At 42.9% G+C, this 20,266-nt stretch overlaps 1 protein-coding gene across 2 annotated transcripts; it reads right to left on the reverse strand.

The window, feature by feature from the left end:
• Window positions 1-718: 718 nt before the first annotated feature.
• Window positions 719-17,852, reverse strand: NAA50 (N-alpha-acetyltransferase 50, NatE catalytic subunit). Of its 2 annotated transcripts, none has more exons than XM_081317904.1 (5): window positions 17,636-17,852; window positions 7,156-7,289; window positions 3,705-3,824; window positions 3,232-3,298; window positions 719-1,942 (listed from the first exon to the last, which is right to left on the reverse strand). In XM_081317904.1, exons 1-5 carry the CDS (start codon window positions 17,641-17,643, stop codon window positions 1,762-1,764), a joined length of 510 nt encoding a protein of 169 aa, XP_081174030.1. In that variant the 5' UTR covers window positions 17,644-17,852; the 3' UTR covers window positions 719-1,761. The 2 variants fall into 2 exon arrangements, with proteins under 2 accessions (XP_081174030.1, XP_081174029.1); XM_081317903.1 differs by having other exon boundaries at window positions 7,156-7,292; window positions 17,636-17,770.
• Window positions 17,853-20,266: the final 2,414 nt, after the last annotated feature.

Here is a 20,266-nt window from a genome sequence, read left to right on the forward strand (position 1 = left end):
CCCAAGAAATACTGAAAAATACATTTACAGAATGACAGTGACTGAAAACATGTTTTAAAAACTGGATTTTCTTGAAATCACAAAGGAAAACTGCCTGAAAAACAAGCAATTCATAGATCAAGAGAACCATTACAAATCTCAACTTTCGGTTCTGGAATAGGAATATATATACCTTTTCCTTAGCACCAGAAGGCAGTTGTGAACTAATACTAATTTAGGTCTCCAACCTTCTTCAAACTATTTGCCTTATCTACCACTAATAAGGGAAGAGGTGCTGGCACATAAGCTCAAGATGCACTTCAACATCTTTGTAAAAGGAAGACAATTTCTGAGAAACTAAAACATAAGACTTTGTAAACTATGACCAAAAGATTTTTAGTATGAAAATCTTCCCTATTCAAGGCTTCTACAGGAGAAGCTTAAAATGTTTTAATTGTAATTATGTAGCTTGGAGAAAGTTTGTTTGTAATGTATGGATCCAATACTTATTCAGGATCTTCTGCTAGGATTGTAAGGAATGATGAAGATTCTAGCGTTTTCATTTCCTTTGCAGTTAAATGCTTCATAATGCAACTTACTTGAATTTTCCCAATTTTGGTTTCCTTTGCTTCCAATTAATTACAATGAAATTAAAACATCCAATAGCAAGATTATACTATAACCACACAATCCCAAAAATTTCTTTTTCAAAGCAGAAAAATGGAAAATACAGCTCAGGTTCAAAAACAGAAAAGAAATACATTTTAATATTGATTTAAGTGATAGGGTAGAATCTTCCCACTGCAACTGGCTACATTTCCCCAAATGAAAAGAATAAACTGAATCTGACATTTTAGTACTGAATGCCAGAAACTCAAACTGAAGTTGCAAACAAGAGCATAACAAAATACAAAGCAAGAGCTCAGCAAAGTAGGCTACAGTTCTCGTATGTTGTTAGGAGAAAGCCAGGTATTTGCTGAATCTTTACAAGGTTCCCCCAATAAGCCGTGCTTCTTGGTGTTCTACAACACTCCTTTTTTAAAGATGACAGTCATGTCTTTAAATGTGTAAGAAAAATACAGTTTTAACCATCTTCTGTCTTGAGTAATTAATTTCAGCAAACCAGCTGAACCGTTTTCAGAACAAAGCTTATTTTTTTTTAAATAGTCACCTTTAACAATATTAAATGTTTTGTTCCTCCACTGTGCTACAGCCAAGGCATGTTCTCCTTTCCCCATGAAATGTATATTATCAGAGGAAGAGGGAAAGATGGTATAACTCATTTGGATTGTCACCTACACCTGTCAAGGTACATGACATCAGCTGGCCAAACTTAGTACAAATAAACTACCCATAAGACTGATGTCTGTGTATATTCCAAAGATCAACAAGGCCAAACCTGCTAAATCAAGTTCAGAACTAGACAGAAATAACCTCCAAATTGGAAAAGCAATATGGCACTGATGCAAGGTATTGCTTAAACTTTGTCCTTCATCAGAAAAGCAGAAGGATCACACATGCTGAAGAAAACTCTGACCTTTGGAAGACCATATGAAGCCTCCTTTCCCTCCCCCCATTAAAACTGAGTACTATTTCCATCCCAAAGAATGCAAAGTAGAGATATAAAATAAAAACACACAATTTGACAATCCTTAGGAAGTTATTAATTTGTTGGACAGGGTACAGCACGTATTAGGAAAAAGGAACAAAAAACCAAAACTCCAGGCCTTCTTTCCTTATTTGGTGACAAGAAAGTGCAAGAAAGGGTTTCCTGGGTTTTGTTCAGTTGTCAGATTTTTGCATATCTGTGTTCTGGCCAAGACAGGGGGCTTTGAGGCTTTTCTGCAGCACATGCGCATCTGCTGGTTCTATCCTTTTGTAGTAGTTCTTCTTTGTTTCAATGATCTCAAATCCAAATTTCCGGTAGAAATCAATTGCTGACTCATTGCTAATCTGAACATGCCTAGGACAAAAAAAGAAACAATATACTGGAATTTGGTTACACATATTAGCAAAGTATACATTTAGGCATCAGAAAAACGAATGAAAAGAAAGATACAGAAAATGGGTGTTACCAAACAAGTTGTATCAATACTCTTGTGAATGTAATGGGTAAGAAGCATTTTTCCCAACACTAAAACCGCATAACAAAAAAGTAGATCTTTTTGGCAGTTTCATGTCTGCAATGGCAAGTTTGGAAGAAGAAAGATCAGATAACCATCTCTGTCCAGCAGTAGAGGAGGAAAGTTCCTGCTTTGTCTCCCTAGCTGGTCTTTGTCTTCTTGCTCTCGCAGATGACACATGCCCAGCTGGACTGCTGAAGTGGCTGGGGTTGGGCTGGGCTTTTTACAGCCCCAAAGATGCAACATGCCAAAAAGCCCCTTTGCGCCATGCTCCTGGGCCAGGCTGGGGCTGGCGTTCGTGCTGTGAGAAAAGCAAAGCAAAGCAAAGCAAAAAGAAGTCCCAGAGCTACGGCATAGCTGCAGGGGCTGCATTTTGCTTTTTGCCCCAAGTCCAGCCCGGGAGCACAGCACAAGGAGGTCTGGGATACGCCACAGCTCTGGGGCTGCTTTTTTCTTTTTTTCCAGGCAAAGCACAATCCTGGCCTGGCCCTGCAACCCGGATAGGCATGCCTCATCACAATTCTGGTTGTAAGTCAAGGTTTACCTGTAAGCCTACAAAGGAAGCTTACCACAGTTAGGCTCAATCCACCCCATTCTTTGATCCTGAAACATGACCAAACTGACAAAGGCTCTCCTTATCCTCTCCTAAATTTTCAAACTACAGTTCAGAATTCCCATAGAAGTAGTACTCTTTTCAGCTTTAATAATGAAACCAACCATTACTATTCTTACTCTGAGAATGTTAAACGTGAATTGTCTGTTGCACTCTTCATTCCAATGATATACAGCTATTTCTATGGAAAGATCACAGATAACAATGGTAATCAAACTAATAGGTAATCAATGTATAAGTGGGTCATGTTGACAATAAGGTGGAAGAAGACTGGAACAATGCCCACGCTGACCGATGGCTACAGTACTCCTGGGCCTACAGACCTGCCAGCTGCACCTATAGAGGAGAGTGGGATCTGCCCTGTCACAGAAAAAGTTGGTCAATTCTTGATCTAAGCTTATTCTTTGAACATCTGATTTTTTTATGCTTCTCTCAGTAATAAGTAGAATTAAAAATGAACACAAATAATTAAATCCCCCAATGCTTGTATTGAATAAATCAACAGTATTTACTTACAGATAGATATTATCAAAGGTGCCATCTTTTTCACAGATGTTTAACACATGATTCAACATTTTAGTTCCTGAAAAAGAATTGAGAAAGTACAAAAAAAAATCATGTTATTTCTAGTCTTTTTCAAATTTTGTAATCCCAAGACCAGCAACACTGCTTCTGAAATTAGAATCTCAACTCCAATATTTGAGATTGGGCTCATTATTTAAAGAAAAAATTAAGGACGCTTTTAGAAAATAGCATCAAGTATGTTAAATTATTGAATTTATTAGCTGCAAGTTAATAGTTTGATAAATAACCCTAATAAGTAACTGCTTCCATTCTAAAAACTTATTCTTCATATAATATATGAAGTTTGGCTTTTCATTGTACACCAGCATCTTGTACTATTTCATTTTTGGAATGAGTACAGAAATAGTTACACTTTAAAGCTCAAGAGTCAAATAAAGGCCACTGAATATTTGCTAGAGCCTTACCTATTCCTAACCGTCGGTAAGGGGCCAGACATCCAAGTGTCATGATGTACAATCTTTTCTGATTCTGAGAATGATCTACTCTACAGCACACTGCGCCCACAGCAATATCATTGAAATAGGCTATCAAAAAGAAATGGGAACAGAAAGAAAGCATATTTACTTTAGTTTCATATATATACATATTGTTCCTTTATTCTTTGCAACAAATACTGAAAAAGGTGCATGAATAAGATACAAGACTTTTTAAAATTTCATATCATATATTTTAAGTCAATTCAAATTTTGAATTGAATCAATTCAAACAAGCCCTAAAACTCAATGAAACAGGCTGGTTAGAAAGGTTGCAGTTATTTTGAGGAAAAAAATTAACTCTGGACATCAAAAACAAGCAGATTACTAGCTTTTTATGTGCAGAAAATACATTTTGTAAAGGAGCATTCAAGACCATACACGTAGAACAAAGTGGTATAATCAATGGGACAATGGAAAGATGTTTCCAAAAATAGATACAGATAGATATTTGTGTGTGTGTGTGTGTGTGTGTGTGTGTGTGTGTGTGTGTGTGTCTGTGTCTGTGTGTGCGCGCACGTGTGATGGCAGATGAATGAATGCCTGGGCAAAGTCCCTGAAGAAGGCAAGATTTCATTAGTGATTTGCCCTTAACTCCTTCATAGAGCTGAGAGACAGCCACTGGCCTAAAGTCACGCAGCTAAGATAGGACTAGGACTCATGAGCTCCTGGTTCACGGGTCGGCAACCCGCGGCTCCGGAGCCGCATGCGGCTCTTTAAGCCATCCCCTGTGGCTCCCAGTCCTCCTCTGCCATTCTGGAAAAAAAGTGGGAGTAAAAAAGTCCCATTGAGAGAATGGGGTGGCAGAGGTTTGGGAAGCTGCGCGTGCAGCTCCGCCACCTCTGCAAGCCTCCGCCGAGAGAATGGGGCGGTAGAGGCTTGCCACCCATTCTCTTGGCGGAGACTTCTTTCAGGGGATCCAGCCTCTGCCGCCCCCTTCTCTCAGCTGGGCTCTGCCGAGACGAGAGAATGGGGCAGCAAGCCGCCGAGAATGGGGCAGTGGAGCGCTCCGCCGAGAGAATGGGGTGGTGGTGGCTTGCCGCCCATTCTCTCAGTGGAGACTTTTTTCAGGGGATCCAGCTCTGCCACCCCCTTCTCTCAGCTGCCCAGCTGAGAGAAGGGACAGCAGAGGCTAGATCCCCCGAAAGAAGTCTCTGCCGAAATGAGAGAATGGGGCGGTGGAGCACTCCGCCAAGAGAATGGGGCAGTGGAGGCTTGCCGCCCATTCTCTCGGCGGAGACTTCTTTCGGGGGATCCAGCCTCTGCCGTGCCGCGAGAACAGCAAGCCGCCCCATTCTCTCGGGGGAGTGCTCCACCGCCCCATTCTCTCGGTGGCTTGCCGCCCCGTTGTCTCGTCTCGGTGGAGACTTCTTTCGGGGCGGCAAGCCGCCGAGAGAATGGGGCAGTGGAGTGCTCCGCCGAGAGAATGGGGTGGCTTGCTGTTTTCTCGGCACGACAGAGGCTGGATCCCCCAAGTCTCCGCCGAGAGAATGGGCGGCAAGCCTCCACAGCCCTTCTCTCGGCGGAGCTCTCCACCGCCCCATTCTCTCGTTTCGGCGGAGACTTCTTTCGGGGGATCCAGCCTCTGCCGCCCCCTTCTCTCAGTTGCCTGGGCAGCTGAGAGAAGGGGGCGGCAGAGGCTGGATCCTCCGAAAGAAGTCTCCGCTGAGAGAATGGGCGGCAAGCCTCCACCGCCCCATTCTCTCAGCGGAGCGCTCCACCGCCCCATTCTCTCGTCTCGGCATAGCCCAGCTGAGAGAAGGGGGCGACAGAGGCTGGATCCCCCGAAAGAAGTCTCCGCCGAGATGAGAGAACGGGGTGGCAAGCCGTCGAGAGAATGGGGTGGTGGAGCGCTCCGCCGAGAGAATGGGGCGGCTTGATGTTCTCTTGGCGTGGCACGGCAGAGGCTGGATCCCCCGAAAGAAGTCTCCGCTGAGAGAATGGGCGGCAAGCCTCCACCGCCCCATTCTCTCAGCGGAGCGCTCCACCGCCCCATTCTCTCGGCAGCTTGCCACCCCATTCTCTCATCTCAGCGGAGACTTCTTTTGGGGGATCCAGCCTCCACCGCCCCATTCTCTCGGCGGAGCGCTCCACCGCCCCATTCTCTCGGCAGCTTGCCACCCCATTCTCTCATCTCAGCGGAGACTTCTTTTGGGGGATCCAGCCTCCGACGCCCCATTCTCTTGGTGGAGACTTGCAGAGCTGCTACCTTCGGCTGCTTTTCTTTCGGGGCATCCAGCTGTTGAGAGAAGGGGGTGGCAGAGGCTGGATCCCCCAAAAGAAAAGTAACCGAAAGCAAGCTGAAACAGAGAGGAGACTGCAAGAAGGGCGAGATCAGCGCGGGCTGAGACATGCTGATCTCGTGTTCCTGGCAATCTCCCTCAATTTCCACTTGTGAAGTTCGGGGCTGGCCTTACGGAGTTGCCAGAGCTCCTGGAAGGACGCATACACAGGGCCGCTGATCAGCCTCTTGTTTTGCGCATGCGTGCGCATGCACACTCTTTTTTGCGCCTCCCAGTTTTTTCTTTTGTGAGGGAACCGGTTCCGAGTGGCTCTTTCACTGTTTCAGCTTGCCAACCCCTGTCCTGGTTCATAGGTTTTCAGTTTAATATACTAAAAATCAATCAGAAATCCGTGATGAAAAGCTAAAAATGGAATGTTGTTTTCATGTTAGATGGAATACTCAATTATAGCAACCAAGAGTATATTGCAGTAATCTACCATAGAGACTGTAAAGATTTGGATGAAAGATAATTACTCGCTATGGCTTCAAAACAGTACCTGAAGAGGTATTGAAGAAGACAGGAGAAGGATATGATATGAGCCTTGGTGGAGCAGTGGGCTAATGCCTCCTTAAGTAACACCAGCTGCCTGCAATTAGTGCAGGTTCGCATCCCACCAGGCTCAAGGTTGACTCAGCCTTCCATCCTTCCGAGGTAGGTAAAATGAGGACCCAGATTGTTGGGGGCAATTAAGCTGACTTTGTAATAATGCCGCTTGGGGGGTGTATGAAAGCCCTAATAAGCAGGCATATACATAGAATGAAGGCTACTGCTAAGCTTGTAAGCCGCCCTGAGTCTTCGGAGAAGGGCGGGATATAAATGGAATTAAAATAAAATAAATAAAATAAATAAATATGTTGTCTAATTATTCCAGTGTGCAGGACATGGAATAATAAATAGTCTTAGGTTAGAGGAAATACAGATTCCAGTTAAAGATTGAGAAAACAGTCGAAAAATGTAAAATATCACATAGACCAATATTGTGTCCAGCTTCGTGTGAAATACAATTAAAATATGAAATATAAAAAATATGTTCAATAACATATATAGCATTAGATGATTTAGCTCCAACCCACTAAATAAAGATCAAGAACTTATACCCAGTTTGGCAAGCTCGCCGACCTCTAACACATCCTTGTAGAACTTGTCATTGTAGCTGACAGGAAAGATGACTTGGTTTAACCTCTTCAACTGCTTAATGTTGTGTGGCGTCACATCACCCAGTTCGATCCGGCTACTGGAACAAATCAAAATATGCTCAATACTCTAGGAATTTCATTTTTTTTTTAATTGAAAAGTTTTATCATACATTTTATCTTTGACAGTCCCCCATACCCCTCCCCTCATTTTTATTAAATTACATATGACTTAATAGGAGAGACCACTTCAATATACCTCAAATGTTAAATATAATTCTCAGTTAGAGACTTTGTAATTTTATATAAAACAAATCTGAACTGTTATTCAGAAAAGGAACTGTGGCTATTCTGATTAGCAAGAACAGAACCTAGAATATATGAAATAACTCACAGTTACTGTTATTTGTTTGACTGTCATTATTAACATATCTAAATACTCCTTTTTCCTTCTGCTTGCCCTACAACAACCCTGTGAGATGAGTTGTACTGAGAGAGGTGACTGGCGCAAATCCAGCTGGCTTTCATGTCTAACGCAGAATACTGTTAATTCTTATGACATTTCTATGTCACTAGTTCCCAGTTTCTTTTCATTTGGCAAATACTTAAGTCCCCCAATCCTCAATGGCTTTGGTGTCTATTAACATCACAATTAACTTGCTGTATACTATCAACAACATTCTGACTAAAAAGATCAGTCTTCCTGCACTATATTAATGCCTCAATTCCAATGACAGTTTGTTCTACAATAAAGGTTCTGCAATAGAAATGTTAGATGTTTTTAAATCAATGGTGGATGCATTCTGCGATCAGGGTTGCAAAAGGTGTGGGATAAACTGTACAAGAGTAAACAGTGATGTAAATAACTTGGACTATGCTATGGCCTTGGACAATAAGATGAGCATACTGAATCATGCTCTAAATGCTAGTACCAATTTGGGTAACTATTTCAATCAGAATTAAACTCATATCTCCCAGAAATAATATTTATTACCTATGCTACTGCATTATAAGTCAGTTGTAATTTCCAAGTCATTTTCAAGGACAATTCCAACCGTACATATAGATCTCTTACACTGAATTATTGTCTGGTTTCTCCTTCAGACAAGGGTACCAAAATCCCAACATAAGCTGTCCAGCATCAATTCAGGAGGACCCTTGAACTCTGAACCTGTTCCTTTTAGGGCCATGCAACCCCATGCACAACAACCCCATGGCTGGGCAGGGGCAGGGGCCGTCTACACAAATTTAATAAGAGGCCTCTGATTACTTTTTTATCTAAATTTATTACGGGGTTAGGGAGAGGGGTGGGAGATAGGGGTTGTCTGGCTATGGGGGGTGGCCAATCAACCATGGCTCAGGCCAGACTTGGGTCCGACCGCGCGGGGGGAGAACGGGGTGTGGTTGTCTCCGGGGCTCATGAGCGGGTCGTGGGATTACCGATTCCCACGACGGGGAATGGCAGCAGGTGGATAGACAGAGGGCCGTATCGTTACCGGGAGGGCCGTCTCCGCTATTTGCAAGCGGTGAGGCGCTCCGACCCTCTGCCTCTTCCCCGAGGTTCCGGGAGCGAGGATGTGCAGCCTCCTGAGCTCCGGCTGGTGTACCTGAATGCCAGGTCCGTGGTTAACAAAGCTCCCCTCGTTAGGGATTTAGTTGAGGGTGAGCACGCGGACCTGGCTTGCATCACGGAGACTTGGTTGGGCCCAGAGGGTGGGGTCCCTTTGGTTGACCTCTGCCCACCAGGCTTCCGGGTGCTACATCGGCCACGAGCTCATGGTAGGGGTGGGGGTGTGGCGGTGACTATTAGGGAGACCTTATGTCCGCGGGAGACCACCGTTCCTCAGATAGTCGGGTGTGTGTCTCTCTTCGTGAGATTTGGTTCTGGGGCGCAGTTGGGTTTGCTGCTGGTGTACATTTCGCCTAGTCGCGCAGCGGCAGCCCTGCCCGAGCTGCTCGATATCCTCTCGGGGTTGGTGGTTGAGTTTCCCAAACTTATAGTTTTGGGAGACTTCAATCTACCATCCCTGGGAGGCTCATCTGAGCTAGCTCGGGAGTTCATGGCTTCCATGACGGCCATGGACCTGACGCAAGTAATTTCTGAACCAACTCATGAGGGAGGCCACACCCTTGACCTGATTTTTTTATCTGGACGGTGGTTGGATGATCTTGGTGGGGGCTCTCCATTTATTATGCCCCTGTCATGGACCGAACATCACCTCCTGCGGCTGGTCTTCCGTTTTGCCACCCCCCGCCGTGGGGGTACGGAGCCAATTAGATGGTACCGCCCCAGACGCTTAATGGATCCTGATAGATTCCAAGCGGCGCTGGGGTCCCCACCTGCCTCCATTGCTCACAACTCGGCGGATGCCTTAGTGGAAGCCTGGGAAAGGGCAGCCACTGAGGCACTTGACCGGGTTGTACCCTTGCGGCCCCTGACCCGGTGCAGATCCCAACGAGCTCCATGGTTCTCCGCGGAGCTCCGGGAGATGAAGCGTCGGAAACGGGGCCTAGAGAGCTGCTGGAGGTCTAGCCGATCTGAATCCGACCGGTTGCGGTTAAGAACCCATATTAGGTCTTATCTCGCAGCGATGAGGGTGGCGAGGTGTAATTACTTCTCTACCCTCATCGCGTCCGCAGATAATCGCCCGGCCGCCCTGTTTAGGGTGACTCGCTCCCTTCTTAATCAGGAGGTGAGGGAGGATCCCTTGCAGGGTCGTGCCGAGGAATTCAGTCAACATCTGTCGGATAAAATCGCTCGGATTCGGACCGGTTTGGACTCCAGCTGGGCAGAGTCTGGCGATCAGGACACGGGCGGTCTTGTCAATGTTATCTGGGAGGAGTTTGATTCTGTGACCCCTGATGAAGTGGACAGGATTATGGGGAGGCTGAGCTCCACCACATGTTTATTGGATCCGTGCCCTTCCTGGCTGGTTTATGCAGCTAGGGAGAGGACACGAGGCTGGCTCCAGGCGGTTATATCTGCTTCTTTGAGTGAGGGTTATTTCCCCACCGTCTTGAAGGAGGCGGTGGTGAGACCTCTCCTCAAGAAGCCTGCCTTGGACCCAGCTGTATTGAACAACTTTCGTCCAGTCTCCAACCTTCGCTTTTTTGCGAAGGTTGTTGAGAGTGTGGTGGCGCATCAGCTCCCTCTGGTCCTGGATGAAGCGGATTATCTGGACCCTTACCAATCGGGTTTCAGGCCCGGGTACAGCACGGAGACGGCATTGGTCGCTCTGGTGAATGATCTCTGGAGGGCTCGGGATAGAGGATATTCCTCTGTCCTAGTCCTATTAGACCTCTCGGCGGCTTTCGATACCATCGACCATGGTATCTTGCTGCGGCGTCTCAGGGGATTGGGAGTGGGAGGCACAGTTCTTCAGTGGTTCTCCTCCTATCTCCTGGGACGCTCGCAGTCGGTGTTGGCAGGGGGGCAGAGATCGGCCCCTAGGTCTCTCGTTTGTGGAGTTCCTCAGGGGTCGGTTCTCTCGCCTCTCCTGTTCAACATCTACATGAAACCGCTGGGTGAGATCATTCGTGGTTTTGGAGTTGGGTATCATCAATATGCCGATGATACCCAACTTTTTATTTCGACCCCAAACCACCCCAGTGATGCCCTCGCTGTGATGTCCCGCTGCCTGGAGGCGGTTCGGGTCTGGATGGGGAGGAACAGACTTCAACTCAACCCTGACAAGACTGAGTGGCTGTACATTCCGGCATCCCGAGACATTCAAAATGTTCCATCGCTTTCTATGGGGGGTGAGTTCTTACCCCCCGTGGATAGGGCTCGCAACTTGGGAGTCCTCCTAGATTCACGACTTACCCTGGAAGACCATATAGTAGCCGTGACTAGGGGGGCTTTCGCCCAGGTTCGCCTGGTGCGCCAGTTGCGGCCCTATCTGGACCGGGATGCCCTGTGTACGGTCACTCATGCGCTCGTGACCTCTCGCCTAGACTATTGTAATGCTCTCTACATGGGGCTTCCCTTGAAGACCACTCGGAGGCTCCAACTGGTACAGAATGCGGCCGCGAGAGTTTTCTTGGGAGTTTCCCGGTACTCCCACGTTACACCTTTGCTCCGCGAGCTGCATTGGTTACCAGTTGTCTTCCGGGTAAGGTTCAAGGTCTTGGTTATGATCTTTAAGTCCTTACATGGCATGGGTCCGGGATACCTCGAGGACCACCTGCTGCCGGCGTCAACTCCCCTCCGCCCTGTGCGTGCCCACAGAGAGGGCCTCCTCAGGGTGCCTCCGGTCAGGGAATGTCGACTGGTGGCCCCCAGGGGGAGGGCCTTCTCTGTGGGTGCCCCGGCACTATGGAACCAACTGCCGGTTGAGCTCCGGATGGCATCGGACCTCCGATCCTTCCGTCGCGGGTTGAAGACCCACTTGTTTGAGTTAGCTGGTCTGGCCTGAAGGGGAATATGGGTTTTTAATTGGTTTTATTTTTTACTATTGCTGTATTTTAATTGGGCATGGTTTAATTCTTTTTAATCTTTGTACAGTTATTTATATATGCCCTGTGAACCGCCCTGAGTCCCTAGGGAGAAGGGCGGTATAGAAATCCAATAAATGAAATGAAATGAAATGAAACAAGTCTATTCACTGAAGTTCATCTATCAGAATCAACTTTAACAATTTGTCTTGTCCCAAATCAGCTTCAACTTCTATTCCCCAATCAAGTCCTTAATAGTCAGGAGACATATAGAACTGCTTAGATATTCAGTTCTGAGCTTTCAGAAAGAATAAGTTCTTCAAACTTATACATGATCATTTCCTGCTGAGTTAATATAGATATTAAATTACCATATGGAACACAAGATGCAACTTGCGGAACATCCCCTCCCCCTGTGAATTAAACAAATAATCTTCATTTTCCAAAAGCAGAATAAAACAGTACTTCCAATGCCCAGCTACCTCAAATACTCTAAAGGTATACCATGGATGATAGCAACAAAGGTAGTGAAGGATTCTACAGTATCACTAGAATTACATTCTCCCGCCTTTCTTCCTTTGACAATTTTGGATCTGAACCCAATTCTCCGAATTGAACAACAGAGATAGTGATCTGATTTTCATCAGAATAAGCCAAGATCCAGCTTCTCTTTTCCAACCTTCTCTGAAACCCATTTAAGATACTGTTCCTCCACAACTGGATAGCATACACACATTTCATTTTGAAAAAAATTTCTTGCTGACCAAATAAAAAATAATAAAACATGTCACTTTACAAAGAAAGCTAAGTATCTTTCAGCATAATATGAACCAATTTTATGACACTACTGATTGAATGAAATGTCTAAGTTTACATTATAAATTGTAATAATTATACAAAAACCCTATTTGAGGAAGAATTTCTTCCAGTGCATGCTTCAGAGTGCAACTTTCCAAAGAGCAGATGAAAGAAGAGAATGTCCAAAAATGGCGTTCCGAGATAACTGGGGGGAAACGAGTGGAGAGTTTGGTACAAAATATAGTACGGTATGTCTAGGATAGATCATCTAGATTCTGGGAGCACTGAATACCCAGAAAGTAAAACAGTAAACAACTGAAAATCTGTTTATGCCTTTCTGAGGCCTTCTTCTTCCGTCTCTTTCAGCCTGAAACAAAAAGGCTAAAAATGTTTCAGCCTGCCTTTTCTGTTATTATCACATTATTATCTCTCTCGGAGAGATTAATCTCTGTTCCTTCCAATGACACCCACTGCTAATTTATTTAGTAAATATTATCCAGTATGTCAGAATCAACTTTACAGTTGATTTGTAAAAACATAAAATAAAAAGTTAGGGTAAATGAAACATCATATTATTTATGATAATTATATTTGCCCTTAAGTTGTTTTAAGATAATTTGCTGAGTTTGTTTCAAAAGCTTCTATCTCTCTGAAAGCTGTTATACTGTAAAACAACAAAGACAAATTTGTAGATGATACTACACTATCAGCTGAAAAATGAAGTCAGTAACATAAATGGTAAGATGAAGAAATGGTACATGTTGAACATTTTTCTTTCCATTCAATAGTACACACCTCCTTCCCTCTCTGAAAATGTCTTATCTTCAGGGAAAAGCAGGAATTTTAACTTCTGATAAGCAGCTGATTTCAAGTAAGTTCGGAAGTTTCTGATTATAGCTCTCTAGAGCAGGGGTGTCAAACTGCCGGCCCACAGGCTGGATGCGTCACACGGAAGCTGCTCCTGGCAATAGCAAAACAGTCCCGATACGTTGCGCAACGTCATGTGATGTCACGAGTTTGACATATCTGCTCTAGAGGATTTCTTGATGTTAAAGTAGGCTAAACTCTTTTACTTAAAAGTATACTTAAATAAAGGCCTTTAAATAAATACTGCAGTTAAAGGTCACAATTTTTTCTGCCATTATTACTCAAAAGCACTAATTTGAACAGCAGATTGACAGTTTAATGTTAATTGCACTGAGTCATAAGCAATGCCCATTGATGACAATGCTTTGAATTAAGCAGATTCTATTACAAAAAAAAATAAGAATTTAAGGAAAAGCAATAATGCTGTATAGGGTTCCCCCCCCAACTCATCTTTGTAACAAAGTTCTACATACAGATAAAGTGTGGCCCTACTCATAGTGCAATCTACTTTGCCTCCAAAGTGCAGCCACCCAAACATTGCCCACTTCATGAGGCATCATAGGCCTTTCGGAAAGGAGTATTATTCTGGATGTTAATTCTCTTTTTTTCACAGCTTACTATGTCCCTTTTAAAACTGAATTTTAAAAACTAGAAAGAATCAGGATGTCTGATAAGTGTTAAGGAAGTGCTTGTGAGTTAAGTGATCCTGAGAATGTTACGTTATGATACCTTTGCCGGGTATCGCTTTATAGCTAGGATAGGCAGTTCCAGAGGTTGTATCTGCCAGCATACACATAACACAGCTGCATCCATAAGCTCCTTTCAGATGCTCAAAACATACGAGTACAGATAGACATATGCACACATGGAAACAAATAAAGCACTAAATATAACATAGTATAGAACAGAACTATACTTTTCAATAAAAATCAATAAATAACTAGTGGATTGCTTCCATATATAATTGTGCAGTATTAAACTACAGCTTTAAAATCTCATTTAAACCACCAGTAATAGTAACTTTAAGACAAAAGATAGAACCTAAGAAATAAAAAGCATCAAGAAAGATAAAATGCATTAAGACTACTTTTCATTTCTCACTCAAAAATAATTTATAAATTGAGGGGTCCTTGATGCTCTCTGAGCTTGGTTGTTTTCTTAAAAAGGTTTATTTACTCAAACTAGGTAACATCATCAAACAACCAAGCTCAGAGAGCATCAAGGACCCTTCATTTCAACCCTGAGCTACAAATATTTTCATTTATTGACAACTCGTAAATTGCATATTCCAGATACAGTACAATGCTGGTGTACCTAACTATAGCTTACATTCATTGCAGCAACCATATTAATTACAAAACATTGCAGAACACAGTATCTTCCCCAGACAACTTCCATCAATGATGAAACATGTTGTCAACGACATGCTCATTAGACGTAAAAGGACCACAATGAAGGGAGAAAGACCTACATGAACTAGTCAAACATACTATCCTCATTGAATCACTCACTATGTTGCAGACAACAGGAATAGATACCTGAAGACAGAGAAGACAATCTAATGACATAAATGGCATACAAATTTCTAATTGTTTTACTACCTACGATTCTATACCACAAAAGTTTGAAGCTTCAACAGATCTTATGAGATTGAGTGGATAAGGAACAGTCAGCTTACTGAACAATATTTCATGTAAGTATCATGTATTTGAAAGGCAGTACTGGTAAAATGTTTACAAAATGATCAGTATTTTTGTAGCTATTTAATCCATGAACTTTTTTAGCAATTGCTATAGTCTGATGTGACACCATGATATACCATGTTTTTATCAAAATTTATATTGTATCAACATCTGTATATACATCATCTGATAATATACATTAGAATAAAAATATTTTCTTCACTACGTTGTTCCCTTAGGACAGACATGTCAAACTCACGACGTCATGTGACGTATCGGAATGTTTTCCCCATTGCCGGCAATGGGGTGGGTGCAGTTTCATTGTGACACGTCCGGCCCACGGGCCGGCAGTTTGACACCCCTGCCTTAGGAAATCAGGGTTTAAATACCATATTTTTGGAAGGCAGAATAAAAACAGAGTTAAGTAAGATTAGAAATGACATCTTAACTATAATAGTTATTTCTAAATCCACCATAATCTCAAACTTCTAAATGGTTAAGCCTTTCTGGGCATGATTTCTTCTGATCATGCACAGCTATCACTTTTCCAAGTCAAAATTAGCAGGTCTATTATTCAGATATTATTATTCTACTAGGTCTAATTTCCATAAATATTTGATGCAGTTTCTCCTCAGGTTAGGGTGTCTCTTGTGTTGTAATGTTCAGTATCATTATAATTTATGAAAATATATTTGAAAAGTGCAGAAAAAATTATTTGGTATGCTTTATAGTACCATGAAGTCAATATATGCTGTCATTTTGAGCAAATCCTGTGCCAAGTTTAAATGCCCCTTCCTTATCCTGATCAAGTTTTTTTCATAACATTAAAACTGTAATCTTTCAAATTCTGGTGTAACTTTCTTGATGAATATACTGTACCCTTATTCAATTTAAAATCAGTTCTGTATTTATAAGCTTCTTCAGAAACATCTGAGCTGAATTTTTTCTCAACCAAAAATATCAGTAACTTCCAGTTTGAGAACCTTATTTTATTAAGTATTCAACAAAACTTTAAATGTTGTATTTATTACTTTCTTGTTCAAATAAGGGATCTTAATCATTGTTCAGGCACAGTTCTATAAAAGAAGGATCTTTGGTTGATTTAATGCCCCAGGGGCTATGTTTACCTGACAAACTGAATAAATCAAGGCAGTTTAGTTTACTATATTTTGGAAATTCAGCCCACAGTGGTTTAGTTTGCAGCTTAGTGTTAAATTAATAAACTACAGCTAAGATAAGTAAGCATGGTGTGAAATCTCAGCCATAAAGTTACTCAGTCTTTGAAGTATGATATAAAGCTGAAGGTAGTGCTATCCATTACAGTGCTGTTTATTCTTTTGCATTGCTGCTGGAACATGCCAGAAGCCTGGTCAGTATAATATGAAAGTTCTGCCAAGTGAAGCTTCATCCTTCTGGAAATCTTTTTTACTAAAGTCTCAAGGAATATAGTTAGTTTTATGTCAAGGATATGATTCCAAAAGACTGCCTTTTACAAGAAAGAAAAGGCCAGGTTCTTGTCTGCTTGATGAGATACCAGACTGAGCTTTAAAGGATTCAACCTTTGAATTGTTTGAAAGACTAGTAATCTCTTGTCAACCTTCTGGCTGTGATGAGACACATGAAATATGGATGGTACTAAAAGATTCTTATTGCAAAGGTCTCTTTGGGCATATAACAGAATAACTGGGGTAAAATGGTACATTTTTCTCAGGTTTTGAATGAGGTGTACACTATTATACCTGTTGAAAGAGGATAATTGTTTAAATTATGAAGTGACTTAGTGGGGAGGGAGGCTGCAGAATCAGAACTGAATGTTCAAAATAGTAAAATTCAAACATTTGAGAGCTGCCTTGCTTTCCAATCTGAAGATATAATACTCTACAAAACCTTAATTTTGCCTTATGAATTAACAAAGTTGCCTCCTCAGCAGTGGAAAACACTTGTGCTCTGGATATTGTTAGTTCTTTTTAAGCCACAATAAGCCAAAGTAAAGGGAGAGATACATACAGAGGCATTCCACCAAACCTATTTTATTTCAATAATATTTCAATCTACTGAGTTCAATCTTTATCCCCCTTTTTATCTCACATTATGATCTTAAGCTTCTCTCCACGGCAACCAAGAAGACTATCTTATGTAACTAAAAACAGCTACACAGATTATTGAAAACTGACTGCTCGGCACCTGGGATGGCCCAACATGTTAAAATTATTTGAAGTGCAGGAATTCTGCATTTTCAGAGCTTTCTTTGGAGCTTCAACCGTTGTTAAAGGAGGCTAGGCTCTTCTTTTTACTGGTGCGATACACCTTGAATTGGGACGCGATTCCCTTTATGGTGCAATTCCGCGCACGCTTCCTGGGACCGAATTCAAAAAGCTCGCCTCCCCCTCCCCCGCCACAGCGCCTCACTTCTCTCCCAAAATATCAGGCTACGTACTCCCTGAGCCAAGAGCAGAGCCCGCTTCGTTTTCATCCCCCTAAAAAGGCAGGTGAACGACTCCTAGCAGTTCTTAGAGCCGAGAAACAAAGAGACGCCGCCGCCGCCGCTAAAAGCGCGAGATAATAACCCGGGGTTCCCCCGTTCGCTTCGAAAGGATCCCTCGAAGCCGCCCCACGGATGTCAAGAGAGGAAAAAGAGGCGGCGGCGCCGGTCCCGCACTCACCCCTTCATGGCTGCTGAGGGCCCAAGATCTCGATCCAGAAGGGGCAGTCAGGCCGCTTCTGCCGCCACTCCACATGGGCCTCAGGCCGTTCCGACCGTCCGCGCGAGTGTGCGCGTAGCCCCACCCCTTTTCCTGTCTCAACCTTTCACCCAACGTGAGGTAGGGTGACGCGACGTGACGTGCGACGGCCACCCGCTTCAGACGTAGACAGGGTCCGCTTCTACGCTAGACGTCACGCAAGCGCGGGGCCTCCCCTACGATTGGCTGTGAAGGGCGTGCGAATCGCACTTTCATTTACACCAGGGGTCTTCAAACTTGGCCCTTTTATGACTTGTGGACTTCAACTCCCAGAATTCTGGGAGTTGAAGTCCACAAGTCATAAAAGGGCCAAGTTTGAAGACCCCCGATTTACACGGTTCATTTCAGGGTTCAATATGTGGTAGGACCTTTCAGGCGAAATGGAGCGTATTCTTCTCTCTTTTTCGAAAGAGTTAACAAAAAGACAAGCAAAATGGGATGCGCATTTCACTTGGAACAAAAAGGTTTTAATAAATAAATAAATAAACATTTATTGTCAAAGTACAACATGTGTACATTGAGATTAGCTGAGCCTCCCCCCCCCCCCCCGCTGCTCTCACCCCCCAACACACAGTGACAACAAACCCTCCATCCTACCACACCTTGTGAACCAACTACACCACACACCGGCCTCCCAAGTCAATCCTGCATAAGTTCACAGAGATTATGTCCCATTTAAAAGCCTAACAGCCCACGGATAAAAGTTATTTTTCAGCCTGTTGGTACGGCTGGCTATATTCCTATATGTCCTACCGGATGGTAGGAGAGTAAAGAGATACCGTCCAGGCTGTGAGTCATCCCTGAGAATCTTCCTCACTCTTCCAAGGCAACTTTAATAAAGTATGTAGTATGTATGTAGTAAACTTTAATAAAGTATGTAGTATGTATGTAGTAAAGTATGTAGTATAATTATGGTACATCTACTTTAATAAAGTAGATGTACCATAATTATACTACAAACATTCGGATGACCTCTACATGGCCACGAAGAGTTGCTTACCTAAAATAAAACCCGTACTTCTGCTTAATGTGTATTGTTGTGTTTGTACCATACAGTAAGAAAAAAAACCGGTGACGTTGTTTAGGTTATGGCTTTAATTTAAGGCATCGTCAGAACCTGAAGTACTGAATATTTTGGATTTATAGAAAATGCATTTGTAGCTTATAACGTTTAGTTACAAATTTATACAAAAGTCGTTTTTCAGACTTGCTAATCTATCTTGTGGCTAGGTCACGATTTACAAATTATAGTGAATGAGATCACATAGTGACTGAACCAAACAATCACGTTACGGCTAACCACAATATACAATATTTCACTGATTAATATATTAAAGGAACATAGGCCTGAATCCAGGCATATTTTAAATTAAACAAATACCTTATCTATAATTTGTAACCATGATTCTTATTAAGATAAGAATAAGATAAATCTAATAAACCATAGATACAAATTAGATTGCTGTATATCTAATATATATTGATAATATACAAATAAGATTGCTGTACAATCAGGCCAGGAATGTATTAACAATGGAGATCAGGGCTGCAAAGAGAAGCTGAGGAATCAGCTATCAACAAATGAACCAGCAAATGTGTGGAAAAGCCTTTAAAATAATACTGGCTACAGCAAACCTCCTTCCCTTTGAGGGAAGTCAGGTACCCAGAGAAGGAAATATTAAAAGGGCAGAAAAATATATTTCCTAAAGAGAAATTAAAGAACTAGGAAAGCATGCCCAGTTTTCTTAACAGTCTCAGGTCTCCTTCCCCACAAGCAGAAAACCAGTTCTATAGACATGCAAATGTGAGCCATCAAGAAGGTTGGAGCTAGAAGCTTAGGAAGACAAAGGCCTAACATCTACATACTCCAGCCCCAGGGAAGCAGGGGCTGGGACATACCCACAACCAGCAAGATTCCTAGAAGGGCACAACTGGACTCAGGACACACAGGAAACAGCCTCAAAACAGGAACCGGAAATAACTCCAAACAATAGAGTCCAGGGGGTATAAAAACCCACTATCCACATGTGGTCAGTCCTTTTCTGTTGGATCCATTTTCCTGTGTGGCTTTCTTCTGCAATAAACTGTAACCCTCTTCCCAAAGCAGTCACCATGTTGTTTATCCCCAGCTTGGATGGAACTATGATGAAGACTTTTCTTCCTACACCTTGCTGAAGAGAATTGACAACTGGCAAATTTTAATTTAATTTAATAATTTAATAATTTGATTTCTATACCGCCCTTCTCCCGAAGGACTCAGGGCGGTGAACAGGGCAATACACAATAAAAATCAGATACAAAAATTAAAAAACCATTAAAAACCATTAAACATCATGCCCATAAAATCAATACATATTAAGTTAAAAACTAATTTTAAAAACCCAACCCCATCCCGTCAGACCAGGCCGTAAGTTTGAGAGCAATTGACTGTCAGATATACCAACAATAGTCTCCTACACCTGACTCCATCTCTTTGCCCCCCTACCTCTGGTGATCACAGAAAAAGATGTGCATGGTCTATTTCACAGACAAAAGCGTGGAAAAGCACCTGAT

Source organism: Vipera berus (genome assembly GCF_964194415.1).
Source record: "Vipera berus genome assembly, chromosome: 2".
NCBI classification, from domain to species: Eukaryota; Metazoa; Chordata; class Lepidosauria; order Squamata; family Viperidae; genus Vipera; species Vipera berus.